Raw genomic sequence first — 17342 nt, forward strand, 5'->3', positions numbered from 1 at the left:
AATTCACACCATCAGATAATTTAGCTTGCAAAAAAAAAAAATGTATAAGGATTATATTTACGCTGAAACCTGCGGAAACATGCAAAACAACATTTGTAAATAATAAAAGAGTTACATTATATTCACTGTATGCATATAAAGCTATTCTTCTTCGAATAAAAAATGAAAGTATAAAAAAAACAACATTCACCAAGATTACACTATACACAATAATGATTATTTCATAGAAGGTTTTAGTAAAAAACATCTGATAAAAGTATAGCCTGTATGTACAGGGTCTACTGTTGTATAATAGACTACCAGTTGATATTAAACAATATAGAAGCTCTAAATTTAAAGCAGAATTAAAAACGTATTTGATTAGAAAATGTCTATATAATTTGGATGATTTATAACTGTGTATTGTACTTAATTTGTACTTAGTTCTGTTGTATGTACTGTAGTTTATTCCACGGACAATGTCAGACACTTATGTTACAAGTCTACTGACAATACAGAATACCGTACCCATCCATCCATCCACCCACCCATTACAACAAAAGACTGCACAAATGAATTCATAAACAGGACTGTGCGATTGTGGCAGGCTTAATATCTAATTTTTAACACCAACCAGATTAACATAAAATATGAACTTTCCCGTGGATCAGCCTAATCTTTCTATTAATGCTCCATAACACAATAAGCTATTTTGTAAGTAATGAAGAATGCAGAGTATTTCTCTAAAGAATGTAAATAATGCAGCTTAGCAGAAAAACATAATTTCCACTTACTTCCAGTTTAACAAATCTACAGCTCCAGGAAATTATAAGTTCCTTCACAGTGCAAACGATAGCCTACTACATTACCAAATTTCAGCTAAATACTTTATATCTTTATTTCAGCACTGTGCCAGCCCTGATAGTCCATTCGCTACCAATTACTTCCGACATTTATGGATTCTAAACTGTCGAGGACAATGGATTTTTAAGGGACATAGGAGTTTTAAATATGGCTTATGTACAGTCATGGAAGAAAAAACTGGCCGATGTGCAGCAAAACTCGTAATGTTACTTATGCCGGTTTTGTTGTGATTTTCACAGTATAGAGCAGTGGACCCCAACTCAGAGCACTGTGTCGTCATCAAGCCTTGCCCGCTCGCCCGCGGAAAGTCGTAACAGGGCAGGTAAGACGTTCAGTGGCGGGACCACAATATGAATTTACTGCATAGGTTTATGATTGTTCTGTGATGAAAAAAGATACAGGCTGAATAGAAATAACTAAATAAACTATCTTAAGCAATTTGAAAAAAAAAAAAAACAAAACAAAACAAAACAAAAAAAAAAACATTGTAGCCTATTTTCAACAAAGTTAGAAGTTAATAAATTTATAATTACTTTTAGAAATGTAATACACATTTCATGTCAATTATTCAGGTAATGCATGACAATTACTGTAAATGTGTAAACTGCTTCTATTAAGGAAAATGTTGAACAGAACACATAAAAATCCTAGGAATAGTAATGCAGAAATTTAACTCCATTCAGTCCACTCAACACTGGCATTAGCACTGATTTTTCGGGATTTGTTTAGTTCTCTTTTCCCTCAGCAATTTCTCAACGATTGGAACTATTGTTTGTATAGTGCATAATGTGACAGCACATTTTAAGTTGTCATCTGATAATTGGCTTCCATGACATGGCTTGTTTATCTTCATCATAGGAAAAAAATTACTGTTCGCACAGATACGTGAATCCGAAAATGGATGTCTGTACAATCGGGGAAATCTAAGACATGAAAATTTCATATAAAAGTCAGATAACTTCTTTTGTTTTGATATTTATCCTTCAATTCACTATCGTAAAGTAAATCAATATGTTCTAATTACAAATACTAATCGAAAATCAAATTGAAAATTTTCCTAGTCTTTAAATCTCGAATCAAATTCCTGGCGCAGATCGTCATGATGTGTGAATATATTCTTCGAAATCCAAAGTCTTAAGAAACTAGTATGCCTATATCGTTGTTAATATTGAAAAATGTGCTGTAACTTATCCTTTTAGTTAAGCTAATGTTCCATAATTAGAGATGGTTTATATTAAACGTCTTCACTCTGTCATAACTGTGTAATAATCTTGTTGTTACCTTGTAGACAACAATTTAAAGCATTCAGATAATTCCATTAAGAAGGCAAGTTCACAAATCCATTTTTTCATTTTTCACTTATGATACAGACTTTTCTTCTTTCTCCGTGAACGATGATGTTTCCTCCCTCAGTTCAAAGAACCTATTCAATAATTTGCCACGACTTAGTCACCGTACTTTACTATAATATCACAGATCGACATACTCGCTATTGCATTCATCAAGAAAAACTTAAATTGACAATGAGCCAGACTTTTCGATATAATTGTGTTGGTGGTTTTTCCAACTCGACTACTTCTATAACAACATTTTGATTTGTTTTGCACATGAATTCTGTTGGTGTATAATGCAGTGAATAGAAATAACTTCATGGGATACATTAACGCTTTTCACTTCGTCCCTTAGATTCCTTATTACACCCGTTTTACTTCCGACTATGGAAGGAGCACCATTGGTTGCCAAGGATATAAGTTTATTCCAAGGAAGTCCAAAATAATTTCTACAGCCTCTACATGAAAATATCGGAACCAGTAGTAATATCCTTTATGAGAACAATATATAAGAGCTCTCCTTAAACTGAAGGTTTTCAATATCGCCTCTTACAAAAATCACTAGTTGGGGATTATCACTTACATAAATATTTTCATCTACTGCCAATGAACAACAAATGACAGACCGACAAATAATTACTAGTTGCACCTGAATGTCCTCTGCTAGACCTTGGATGGGATGCATCATGGTGGAAGGAGACAAACTGATAGATTCAAACTCCTACACTTGAGAAAAGTTCTTCAGTTGTAATTAAACAGTCTTCAAATTTTCAATCTTTAAAAGGTTTCTAATATCGTACTATTACAAGTGAAATTTTATAACTGAGCCGCACAGCCGATTTACTAACATTGTGATCTTAAACAATTTCTAGCTCATTTTCCTTCAATTGTTGAATTAATGCTACACTCTCTTCTCTTCGTATCTGCCACATTCGTTACTGTGAGTTGTATAATGCATCTGTAAATTGTATTTCTTGAGTGTGGGCTACGTTTTGAAGTGTTTTCTGCTCCTCACATCTCTTGTTTGAATGAAGGGCAAGAACCGCCTCTTTTCACTACAACGCAACATTACAAACCGGTCCTTTGCCCGGTACAGTAAGCACGCAGGAGCCAAGCACTGCCCGTGCCCATTCAGACGCGAATTGATGATCACTGTTCTACAGTATTCTGTAGGTTATGCAGGGCCTTAGTTAGGTATAGTGCCGCTCCTAGGCAGTGCTAGATTTTGCCGTCCCCAAATCCCACAAACAGTTTATGGACAGCTATTATACAGGTGACGTTCAGTTAAAGTTATTTTTAAATGAAATGTTACAATTCAGAAAACAGATAAATTACTGGAATCAAAATACAAGCATCTTACTTGTGAATTATAAAGACTTCCTTCGGACTTTCTTCACAGAGAAAGCAATGATGGTATTATCAAAATCGATCTGACGAACCATATCAGACTCGAAGCAAAGAAACATAATACTCAAACTTATTCACTGTTGAAACAAAACTGATTTTTGAAAGGCAGGCTGTGGTTTATTTTTAAGCATTGTTTCTGTTGGTGTATAATTATTACTTCGACAGGAGTATAAAATAAATTGAAAAATAAACTCCAACTCTTTACAGAATAAACCTTTCAAATCGAATTATATAGTGAACATACTGAAAAGTGATTAAATAGTATTGTTGATGATATAAGCCAGTGTTTCTCAAACTTTTTTGAAGTGAGGACCACTTTTTTAAGTCAGAACAGTTCCGAGGACCACCTTACTCTTGTTCCCTTTGAAAGCAAATTTTTAATTTTTGTAGCATATTTTAATACCAGTATATTTTAAAACTGAATTAATTATTAAAATCAATTTAATTCGTTTAACTCTATATTAGTATTAATGAATTAAGTTAATGTTAATAGAAAAAAATTCATTTTCGATTTTTAATAAATCAAGGTATTAGAGTTTGCAAGCGAGCGAGCGAGCGAGCAAGCGAGCAAGCAAGCAAGCAAGCAAGCAAGCAAGCAAGCTTAAGCAAGCAAGCAAGCAAGCAAGCAAGCAAGCTTAAGCAAGCAAGCAAGCTTAAGCAAGCAAGCAAGCAAGCTTAAGCAAGCAAGCAAGCAAGCAAGCTTAAGCAAGCAAGCAAGCTTAAGCAAGCAAGCAAGCTCAAGCAAGCAAGCAAGCTCAAGCAAGCAAGCAAGCTCAAGCAAGCAAGCAAGCTCAAGCAAGCAAGCAGAGATCGTTACATATGAGTCGATTTCGGTACTTTGTTTTTATTAGAGTTAGTGATGAAAACCCTTTCTCATACAGATACGTAAAAGCAAACTGAATTATAAACTGTAAAGCACCAGTGTACAGTTCACTATATTCCGTGGTAAGAATAAACATGAGTATATAGTATATACTGGACTTTTTTTTTTTTTAGTATATACTCTTGTTAGTAAGAATAAAAACATTTGAGTACCTACTCATTTTTGATTACATACTCATAACATGGAAGCATAGTAGAATACACTCAAGTGTCCATCTTGTACAGAATATATACTCAAGCTTGATAAGAATAAAAGCTAGTATATTCTCACATTTATAAGTTCGTTCTCATGTTATTCTGAGTATGGTTTGTAGCAGGCTCAATTCTGAGTATTTGTTGATTTGTGTTCAGTTTAAAGTTAAATAAAAAAAAATGGCAGAATTTATGAACGATGTAGTACCTCATGGAAAAATATAGAAAAAGACGTGAACTCCAGAAGCCTTTATCGCTTCACAAAAGTGAATGTGAAATTGGTTAAACACGTATTTGGTCTTCATAAAAAAACATAACCTAAAAAATATGAATGGCTATCAAATTATAAGGTTAGATTGTATTGTTAAATATAATTAACAATTAGCCTACAGTTTATTTTGTAAAATTTGAATTGCAAAATGCAATTACTTGTAACTTTAAATTATAATTATAACTCTCTATAATAAAAAATAGAATTAGCATAACTGGAATTCTAGAAATGGATTGTAATCGCTATCCAACATCCCGTAATGACGATTTCCCAGTACTATTTTCTTGTTTCCTGTTTATTAACGTCACTTATCTGATTCACTCTCTTTTTCATGTTTATTTATTTATTCATTTATTTATTTACTTATTTATTTGTTTATTTGTTTACTTACTTATTTATTTATAAAAAGCAAAACACAAACCACTACAGCATGCGGATAGCATGTGAAAGTCTATAAAAATAAAAAAAGAAAAAAAAAAACTGAGCATCACGGTGCAATGTGGTCAAAGAGGATAGATAACATGAGTACATACTAACTTTTAAATGATCAAGAAGGCTGTAGAGATGAGTATATATTCACGCTAGGTAGAATGTCTTTATTCTTACAAATATGAGTATGTTCTAGTGGTTACGAGTATATAATCACAGGAAGTGCTCATACTCAAAAGTATAAACCTTGAGAAAGTACTTAAGCTTTATTCTTACTACCCATTCTCTTTTCACTTGTGTTGAGGTCCACAAATTAACCATACCTTCCGCTTGGAATTTCATTTTAAGTCGAGAGTTCAATTAACTGTTCTCTTTCACTCAATGAAAGTTTGTTATTTTCAATATCAAGGGATCACGAACCCATGAAAATTCGTCATATTTATATGGTAAATAAGTTTCAAATTGTGACCTCAGAGTTTCCAGATGCGAACGAATGTCATTGCATAATTTTTTTTCCAATAACGAAATCATTTTCAATCAAAGAAGACTGTAGGGTTGAAAATAATGAAAAAAATCCTCTGTTTTACGGATCTGACCCACAAACCAAGTTTCCTCCCGAACACTTTTTTCTCATACAATCAAAGAATTACCTTGCAGAGAGAGATTTTTTAGTTTGTTTAGTTTTGAGAATATATCTGGAAGATATGCCAATGTACTTAGACACATGTCGTCAGCTGATGTGCAGGGAAAAGATGGCGAGAAACACTATGTTCATAGTGCTTTAAATCCCTCTTTTTTTGCTGAGAGTAGAGTGGGAATTCGGTAGACAGGTAGGTAATAAATTTCATAAAATGTCAGTACTGGGAGTAAAAGTAAAAGGTGACTGTCATGTGTCATTTCCAAACTCTGAGATTTTCAGATAGTGTGATACGCAATTCGTTTGAATTTGATTTTTTCTTCTGTCCTTTTTTGAAGAACCACAAGGGCAGACCTCGGGGACACAGGTGGTCCAAGGACCATAGTTTGAGAAACGCTGATATAGACTATTATATTGTGAATGTAACTGAGAGTTGTGGTTACTATTCATAGCGATAAATAGCTAATAAACAACAATATGCAATTTGATTTTCAACACTGCATTCTTGTTCATACAAGCAATTAAATTTAAGTAGTTTCATAGTATAATAATGTGATACCGGCATTACAATATAACTATGCAGCTGCACACTTTCCTTTCACTCTTGCCACGACCGCGACAATGTGATAACAAAACAATATCTGACTTCCACAAGGTGTTTAAGAAGAAACTTCAGAAAAGATTTACCAACATGTGTTTTAAAAATAAATTTCATTGTAAAATAAAAATCAAAAAGGGAGAGAAAGAGAGAGAGAAAATGCCACCCCCTGGAAATTGCCGCCCTAGGCAAATGTCTAAGTTACCTAGGCCTGAATCTGGCACTGAGCCTATGTGTATATTTGCAACGTTTGTTGTGTTTCAGTCAACATACAGAAAGTTGTTTTGCCATTGGTTTTGCCATTGCAGGTATGAGGAATGTTGTTAATGTTATTTTCATCCCCTCTGTTCGTCTCTCTTCACTCTACAGGCATACTATGTTTATGGTTTATGACTAATGTATATTTCGTGTACTTTCTAGAGTCCTAGGCACGTGACCCTTTCCAGCCCTACTAACAGATTTTGTCTATAAATAGCCACAACCACTTCGAAAATCATCATTAGTATTTCAGTTCCATAGATATGGGCATCAAAGCCAAAGTAATTGCACTGATCGAGGAAGGCCGATTTAGCATGGCTCGAGCTGGAGAACGCTATGGAATTGCGACTAGAACAGCGTCCAGGTGGTGGGCGCAGTATCAAGAGCGAGGTTACATAACTCGTAAACCTGGTAGCGGAAGATCCAAGGCATCAACACCACAACAAGATCTTATGTTAATAGAACGTTCGAGGTGCTTTCATTTTATACTTCTAAAATATTTGTGGCCGACAGGGAATTTCCTGCTTCCAACAGAGCGATAGTAAAAGGCCAATAGTGCCATTGTTGTGCTGAGAAGAACAGCAGTGAAGGAAGTTCTGACTGAAGACCATCGGATTGAACGTGTCACATTTTGTCAAATTCATACAACTATCAATGGAAAAAGGTCATATTTTTGGATGATGTGTTTATGAACTATAGCAGGCCAGTGCACGTATATCGACCGAAACAATCCAAGAGATTTGACCCTGAATATGTGGTCCAGAGACAATGCAGTGGTTGTTTGTCCATGTCGGTGTTGTATGAATTTCTGGTTATGGTAGCGGTGCACTATGGAGGATTCATGGGCATATGAATGAGTATCAGTACACCAATATACTGGAAAATGTGATGCTACCTAGTGTTTAAGCCCGAAAACAAAATAAAATTCCAACATGACTTGTCTTCGGTACACACATGCGTTGCCGTGCAGCGATGGTTCAACATTCACAGGGACGATGTTGAGAGGTTCCATGGGTGCCAAGAAGTCCTGATTTAAATTCCATAGAAAATGTGTGTACGGAAGTGTAACGCGGTGTTAACTACAGAGTCGGTATCCTAGGATTGCAGACGAATTGTGGAATCTCGTTGCAGATGTTTGAGATGATGTTGCATTGTCAGATAGATACAGTAGGCCTATATCCAAAGCAGTGTTAATTCTGTAAGTAGAAGAATGAATGCAGTGATCAATGTCAATGGTTTATGGACAGGCTATTAAGTCCAGAAGAAACTAGAATTACATAGGTAGAAGAACATTTTAATTTGTGATATAAAGAACATTCAGTATTAATTATTTTACTTCAGGAATGTATATTTTTCTTTTCTTTTTTTAGAACAAAAATAAACACTGTTGGTTTAATAATAGAATAAATAAATAGGTTCTAGTAAACACTAGAATCACTTATATAATCAAACGTTTTCCTAAATTGCACAAAAATTATTTCTAACTAACAAATCTATTTGTGTTTCTCTTCCCTCATTATTACTAATTGTTTACCGAAAGTAATTTATAGGTATTTATTTATTTCAATTTAACTGAATGTTCACTTATATAATTTGTATTGGGTTACCTTAATCAATTTATATTTATTCTACTTTATCTAACTGTTCACGTCTATATCATCTTACCACTAAGTTCGTATGCATTGTATTTATCTCAGTTTTGTTTACTCTTCGTCGTATGTTTTGCCAGGAAGAGATTAAAGTAATAATAAACCATAAATAAACGAAGTACCGTATGTCTATAGAGTAAAGAGAGACGAACAGAGGAGTTGATAATGAAATCGGTAACATTCCTCATACCTGCAACGGTAAAAACAATTAAATAACAAATTTCTGAACATCGACAAAAACACGAGAGTTTCAACTTTATAGAATGTGAACAGAAACAGTAGGAAAGCCTTTCTCTCCTAGTACAGCAATTTCGAGGGGAAGTAAACAGTATTCCTCTTAGACACTCTGTACTGCGATACTCACAACAAAACCGGCATAAGTAACATTACGAGTTTTGCTGTTCATCGGCCAGTTTTTTCTTCCGTAACTGTACATACATTTACAACACATAAAAGAACTCTGACTCTCAGTGAGAGGATTGTGGAAAACATTCATGTGCCATTTCTTACTGTATGTATGCAAAGCTAAACTTCGCTAGTTATCTTTTTGAACCATCAGTTTGCTATCAGCAGTAGAGAATTCGGGCTTGCACATTTCCCCACTTCGGAAATGGAATTACTGGGAGACTAGTATGTTCTAGGAGAGAATGGACCATATTATATGGAGATATTTCACATCAACCATTTAAGCATAGCCCATAGTTTCTGCCACGAAACATTAATGTTTGTAACTATCAATAATTTCAAAAGCGAAATATGAAAGTTTTTATTTCTGAATATTTGTGAAACTACTGAATATACCATATGATTAAAATGATGCTTCATTATTTAACACATGACAGACTTAATAAATGAAATGCTTACGTGGATCAGTCTAATCTCTTTATTAATGCTCCATTACACAATAAGCTATTTTGTAAGTAATGAAGAATGCAGACTATTCCTTTAAAGTATGGAAATAATGCAGCTTAGGAGAAAATATAATTTTCACTTACCTCCCATGGTTTCCCACTGCTACAAGTGCTCTGTATCTAGAAAAGGGCTTCACGTCCACAGCACCAAACTTAGCGAACAGTTCAGCTACCTGAAATAAACAGTAAAGGAATCCATAACGAAATATTTCAAACTGTACTTCGTCACTACTTGAATTATTCATTATTCTGAGACTGCAAAAAATCTTAAACAACTTTTCAACTTAGGTGCATGTTCTCTTTTCTCTCCATCCTGCTCCTCTTGCTACTGCTCTTTTTTCCTGCTCCTTCTCCTCTTCCCCTTTTCCTAGTTCCCTCCAATCTTATTTACCCAATTTTGCCCCTCTTTTTGAATCGTTAACAATGCTATATTACATATTAGGTTATCTAGTGTTGATGGAACTGGTAATGGCAATGGAAGAGTGGAACAGAACAGAGAATATATAATATATGATAATGGCAAGATAATATTTTCCAAGATGAATCTGAGTATTAATCATTGCAATTATCTAGTATTCGCCTTACAGCTGAGGAAAACTACAGGCAAAAAACAACCATGTGAACGGCCCAAGAGGGATTTGAACCCAAGCCCAAGTGCAATTGGCATCACAAGTCTCACTAAACTTCTTCCCCCAAGACTACACTAGAAGCTATTTGGCTCTTCTGCTTCACCTGCATCTACTCCATCTTTTATCATTGTTCATCTTTGTATTCTCTTCCGCTTTGTCCCCCCCCCCCCCCTCTACTTCCATTTTTTCCAGAACTTACAAAATAAATGGTGTCACGAAGATGACACATCATTAGATACACATTCTGTTTCATAAAGTATAATTCTTTATTATGTAACCAAATAGGGTAGAATTAAGTTAACTCGTCATTAAGGTTAGGTGAACCATGCCACTAAAATAAACAAGGGAGGTAAATTTGAATCTGGAAGGATTTAGCTATCTTAAGTTGGCAACACAATATTTGCTCAGTTATTTTTTGACGGTTGATGCAGGTAATTACCGAGTTATTAGTTATTTCTTAAATACTTTGGATGAAGGTATTTTTTGTCGTCTTTTATTTATGCTCTATTATTAGTTTAGAGGTGTCAATTATATATTGTAATTTTTTTATTTTCAACAACAATGTGAGGTTTACTTCAAACTTGAATCTCACAACCGTCAACAATGGGTATTTCACTCAACACAGCAACTCAGTAGTCGTTATTGCACTCCACCGAACGACAATGACAATTCACGTGTATTATTGAGATGAACAACAATGTACTCCTAATCTCAACTAATGTTCACAAAGCACTATTTACAAAACAAAACTGTCAGTTCTCAGTTCACAGTTCGTTCGCCCTGGCTAATTCTTCTAGCTCACTCACTTAAGTTCATGGTATGTCGAACCCAAGACTTTCAGATAAAGTTCACTGCACGTCGAACCCAAGACTTTCGGACGCGTTGCTTCCGCCTGGATGCTGCCACAGTTACTCAAGTTCACTGCACGTCGAATCCAAGACTTCCGGAAGCATTGCTTCCACCTGGATGCTGCCACAGTTACTCAAGTTCACTGCACGTCGAACCCCTGTCTCGAAGGCTGGCTTCCTTGCTCACTCGCTGCTGATTCACAAACTGACTGGCTCTCTCGCAGCCGACTGACAGAACTCAACTCGAAGGCTGCTCGCACTTTTATTTACTACATCACACGTTCTCATACCTTCGATCTTCGGGAACAATCTGTTTCTGGACGTTTCTCTTTACGTCCGTCCCCTTCACTCTGCGCCGGGCCCATAGCTTCCCTTGCCGTGCCCTGCTTCATCATCCGCCAAAGCCCAAGCCCCCACCTTCTTACCCGCATGCCTCCTTTCTCCCCAGACACGCGTGAAACTCCTCGACACGGCCTAGACACGACTGGAATGTTCGGACTGCCGCTATAATATGATCGTTAAGTTGTTGAAAACAGTATCATTTAAGCTCTCCATTACATTTTGTTCAATTGTTGAAGGTTGTCTTACGACCAAATATATTTCAAAGATACATCTGGAGTTAAGTGAGCCACATATTTGGTGGCCCACTTAACTTCATTCAAAATGAGTTTTACATTTACAGTATAAGCTATGTAAACTACAATTATTGTTATTATTTCATTTGTAGGATTCATTATGCCAAGAATAAGAACACGGACCACAAATCACCGAGATTATCATAAGAATTGTTGAAAAACGCAGTCTATCTACATCTGCATGACGAAATTACATAAATTAAAAAAAAAAAAAACACAAGATATTCCAAGAGCAGCCTTGAATGACATGTTGAAAAGGCACTGAAGTTGGGCATTGATAGTGTTAATGATCATCAAATGAACATTTAAAAATTTTCACAGAGATTGAAGACAAATAACTTGCCAGCTATTACTACTGCATAAAACATACATTATGGTGTAACCACTATAAGAGCACGATGTTTGGAATGTGAAAACAGAAGTGGTAAATCTGTACCGATAAACTGGGAAGTGGAAAACATGGCTGGGTTGAAATGCCTTAGGGCATTAATGAAACGAAATAGACTATCATTACGCCCCCAAACAGATAAGCTTAGCATAGGCTACATGTTTTAGAGAGGCGAATGTGAAAATTAGATTTCCGTTAAAGAAAATTAATACAAGTTTGAAGCACAGGACATATACAATTTAGATGATACCACTGTTATCACTGTACAGAAACCACCAAAAGCATTAGCCCAAACTGGTTCTAGGGCTGTCAGTCAAGCTACCTCTTCTGAAAGAAGTACTCTGCTCACAATGGTTGCAATAATTAGTGTCACAGGAAAAGCAGTGCCTCCATTTCTTGTGTTCCCAAGGGTAGACCTACACTTTAAAGATCATATGCTGTTTAATGCCCCACTTGGCTCTGGCGGTAGAGCCATAATTTCAAGGTGGATGAACAGTGAATTATTTTTACCTGTTCTGCAACACTTTGTTGAACATGAAAGACGAACAAAATATTCAGAACTCATGATTTTAGATAACCACGAAAGCCACACAAGCATATCTGCGATATCTTATGCAGAAAATAATAAAATCATTTTGCTTACTCTTCCCCCCTCACTGCAGCCACATAGTTCAACCTCTTCATTTGGGAGTTTTTGCTCCTTTCAAGAAATTCTACAATACAGCAGGTTGTGACCTTATGGCAAGCATTGGGAAATCAATCACAATTTGCCGGACTGGTTGGTAGATCATTCCCCTTTGGCTTTACTACAAGAAATATCTGTAATGTTTTTAGAGCAAGTGGTATTGAATCAGTACCCTATAGTAGTCGCTGTAAGTTACTGCCACCAAGTAGTCGCTTTTGCAAGCAAATAAAGGGGCTTAAATTTATTTACAATCATGAAAAAGTTATATCTTCAAAAAAATTATGTGCGAAATCATCCAACCATTACTATCATAATTATGTGAAAGATAAGAGACAATATTCCCTGTAGCCAAAATATTTTTGCACGAGTTTCGTCTTTGTCACAGCAACACATGGGAGAGATTATATATATATATATATATATATAAAAACAAATGCGAGTGCAGAGTTTAAAATTTGTATCAATAATGAAATGTCGATTGTTGAAAACCATGAAAATTGGTAAGAAACTGTGAAGGACAAGTACTCGAAAAACCATATTAATAATTATCAGTGGAGCAACAGTCTACACACAACAACTGGAAGGTTAAATAGAGATACAGTATTTTTGGACCTGAAGACTTTTTTCTAGTGTATCTGATCGATCGAATTATGTCCACTAGACCTGATGTTATAGTAGATTTACCTTCCACTTCTACTGCTCCTGATACCATAACAAATTTATCTTCTACTTCTATTGCTGATGATGCAGAACAGTTGTGAAGAGCAGCAGCGAACAGATCTAGAAACAAGTAAGCATTGCTGTGTTTCGGGTAACAATGATGTGCAGTTCGCATCTCCAGAAGACATATAACCCCATCCCAAAGCTCCAATTCGAAAGAGAAACCGGAATAAGAAAACAAAATCAAAGATTCTGACGACACACCAGTCAAAAACCATCTAGATGAAGAAGCACGATTAACAGAAAAGGAAAAAAGAAGATATCCAGTGCTCTTGTAGTGAAATATTCTAAAAGTGAAAAAAGAGAAAAGACAACAAGAAAGTTACTTCACTTTGAGGAATCTGAAGAATCAACAGAATCTCTTCTCTATGATGATTCATCTTCAACAATGATGTGGTTTATTCTCTTGGGAACTTCATGGTTGTGAGAGTGTACAACTTTAAATTATTTATATAGGTACTAAAGGATGAGCTAAGGTAACACTTTTTAAATGGTTGAGTAGAACAATGAAGTTTAAACCAATAGATGAAACTTGTTTTGTACCAAGAAGTGATGATGTTTTGAAGTTGCTCAATTCTGTTCATTTAAATCCTGCTCACTATGCAAATATGCTATCATTCAATTATGATCTAAGTGACTTTACATTGTATTAGTTTTGTTCACTTAATAATCATATGTAGGCCTACCATTCTGGATTATAAAATGACCAGGGTAAAGGAATTTTAATGTGAATTATAATACAGTTGTTTCTTAATTGGCAATGTAGGCTACACATAGGCATAAACCTCAGATTTTTTTAAAGTTAAACTCAATAAGCATATCAGTCACTAAAAGATTTATTTTGAAGATTTTAACAATTTGACATTATGACAATTTTTATTATTGACATGTTGTAGTAACAGTGTTCTTTGTCTAATTTCAAGGAAAAATTGTTCCGGAGCCGGGTATCGATCCCGGGGCCCTTCGCTTAGCGCGCAAACGCTTTACCGACTGAGCTACCCCAGGAACTATACACGACACCATCACAATTTTTCCTTTCTGGGGTAGCTCAGTCGGTAGAGCGTTCGCGCGCTAAGTGAAGGGTCCCGGGATCGATACCCGGCTCCAGAACAATTTTTTCTTGAAATTATTCAAACCTGCTTTACAGGGAGCTACTACCTGAAAGCCTGATTTGTATAGTGTTCTTTGTCATTTCTGATAATATCCTAAACCTTCTTACTTATATCTTATGTCATGTAGTTAATAATGGCCCAGTTAACCTCATTAGATGGCTCACTGTACCTGTTATCCTGAGGCCACACAGAGCGCTAAGCTATGTACGCGATGTTTGCTTTGTTTGTTTTGTTCGCTATGTTCGCTACATCCAGTGGCCACACAGAAAGCTATGGTTTTACGAAACTCTTCTGTCTACCGGTTGCAGCAAAGAGACAAAAAAACAATATTTCCAACTTCATTAAAACATTTCATGTCATAGTGTTTATGATAGTCAATCGCACAGTAATTTGTATGATTGATAGGTTAGTGTGTAATGAAAGCAGATAAAAGAATTCAAAATCAAAATATATATATATTTTTTTTAAGTCAGGGGAAAAAATACTAACTTCAAAATAGACATTTACATCTTCAAAAGTTGGTCAGCGGCAAAATTTTTTATTTTTCACTTCATATGGGGGCGTCAAAGTGAGCAAAATGTTGAAAACAAATGGAAATTACTTTTTAACATTGTCGCAACTCAAAATCTTTACTGGTTACCGATTTACAGTGAGTTAAACGAGTGTTTTTGCTTGGAGAACAATATTCTGCATGCAGAGTGACAAACTTTCGTCTGTTAACAGCGGATTTTCATGTGAAATCTTTGAGTTAATTTCAAATGTGTTTACAAAATATTTCCATCGCTTAAGGTTTTTGAGTAAATCGTGAGTTTAGGAATTTGATTAATATATTTATATTACATAAATAACATCCATGCCGATTGAACACTACTGACTTACTTTGAAAGTCAGATGAATGAAAAGAATATCATAGTGGTGTTTAAATTTATTATTATTATTATTATTATTATTATTATTATTATTATTATATAATGGAGTGAAGCTATTCTATTTTATTTTCTTGTTTTAGCAGAAGAGCCATTTCATGCCAAAAGATCAAGATTTGACATTGCTAATTCTGATTTTTTTTTAAATTGTAGGGCATGTTTAACACTAAAATAAATGTAACCCGTCTATATTTATATTCATCTCTATAAGAATCAATAATTCCGCAGATATTAAATTACAAAATTTTCGAAAAATCGCGAGCACCACTTTCTTCGATCAAACTATCTCCAGTTATAATAATTCATATTAGTTAGTCTTGGGCTCAGATGAAAGCTAAAAATATATTTACGTATTGTTATGGGGATTTATATGCAATAAAAGCATACAAATATGATCTAGGGCTTTGTTCCACAAGCATGTATACTTCCTAACTTATTCAATTAACTCCTCATATTCACAGAATGTACCATATCTGTTTATTCCAGTGAAAATACGCAGAAAACACATGTTGTGAAGGTGACTGTTGCAACCAGAATGCGTGTTCGCTCCGGCGCTGGGGTTCGAACCCAGGACCCCCAGTTCTATGCACTGGGCAGTCTACCAGTGAAATACTCTGAGGTCCAATTCACAGCACTGGATCGAACTCTTCTCCTTTTGTTTTTTCCCTTTAATTCTGTGGGATCAAAAATTAATAATATCATCACACAGATATTCATCCAATTGTACATAACTGTTGGTTCCCGGCCATCCAAATCAATCAAATGAGTGCGCTTCTATATGATGACGTAATGTCTAACATGGAGTAGGTCAAAAAGGGAAAAATACCAAAGGAGAAGAATTCGATCCGGTGCTGTGGATTGAACTTCGTCATAGCTCAGTAGTAGAGTGCCCAGTGCATAGAACTGGAGGTCCTGAGTTCGAACCCGAAGCCGTCACAGTCTGCAAAAACGTAAATCTAGCTGGACAAAATGAATAACTTCTCTGAATTCTAACGGTTTGTTATGAAACGTACAGATCTTATAGGTAGCATATATTTTTTCTGTACAAATTCTGATTACGTTTGTGTAAGAGGAACTGCCTCTCATAGGGGTGGTTTTAGACAAAATTAATAATTTCTCGCCTGTCTAACGGATTTTAATTAAACACTGTACGGAAGTTAGGCCTACAGGTAGCATATACTTTTGTGTACAAACTCTGAAAACATCAGTATGCTACCTGTAAGCCTAATTGTAGAAAGTTTCATAAAAATATAATACATAGGCGAGAAGTTATTAATTTTGTCTAAATGCATCACTATAAAGATGCAGTCCTCTTATAGAAACATAATCAGACTTTGTAGACGAAAAATATATTCGACTTGTAACTTCTGTATAAAGTTTCATAAAATCTATTAGATAGGAGGGAAGTTATTAATTTTGTTTAAATGTACACCTACAAAGGAATAGTTCCTCTTATGGAACCGTAAATATAATTTGTACACACAAAATATATGCTATCGTAACTTCCATGCAATGTTTCATAAAAATCTCTTAGATAGACAAGATGTTATTAATAAATCTGTCTAAATGTACCCGCTATAAAGGGGTAGATTTTCTTATGGAAACATTATCAGAATTTATACACAAAAAATATGTACCACCTGTAAGGCCTGTACAAAGTTTCATAACAATCCATTAGAATGCAGAGAAGTTTTTAATTTTGTCCTGCTACTAGATTTGCGTTCTGATCCATGGTGCATTTGCTAAGGTTAGATAAAAATGTGTCCAATGTATTTTTAACCTGATGTTCAATGTCATGTGAATAATTCTGCAAGCCTAAGACACTCAGACAGTGATTAAAAACTTCCTTATTCCATTATTCTTTTCTGCTTTTAAGCTAAACATGGAATAGTTGCCACCACTGGAAACAATTAATAAAATAACTGATAAATGCACAGAAACGCGCAAACTTTAGAACAAGGATTTAACACTATAAATTCTGCTGTATTAAA

General features: G+C 35.1%; 1 protein-coding gene and 1 non-coding gene across 5 annotated transcripts in view; one reads left to right on the forward strand and one right to left on the reverse strand.

Moving 5' to 3' along the window:
• The window catches only part of LOC138691298 (pre-piRNA 3'-exonuclease trimmer-like), a 355843-nt gene that overhangs the window by 113625 nt on the left and 224876 nt on the right, over positions 1 to 17342 (reverse strand). For all 4 annotated transcript variants that reach the window (XM_069813142.1, XM_069813140.1, XM_069813143.1 and 1 more), the window contains one exon: positions 9493 to 9581. In XM_069813142.1, the coding sequence (XP_069669243.1) occupies positions 9493 to 9581 (89 nt within the window). The remainder of the gene's footprint in view (positions 1 to 9492; positions 9582 to 17342) is intronic.
• Positions 14351 to 14423, forward strand: TRNAS-GCU (transfer RNA serine (anticodon GCU)). Its single transcript has one exon. It is a non-coding gene; the product is annotated as a tRNA-Ser (tRNA).

This window comes from Periplaneta americana, chromosome 16, assembly GCF_040183065.1.
Source record: "Periplaneta americana isolate PAMFEO1 chromosome 16, P.americana_PAMFEO1_priV1, whole genome shotgun sequence".
NCBI lineage: Eukaryota > Metazoa > Arthropoda > Insecta > Blattodea > Blattidae > Periplaneta > Periplaneta americana.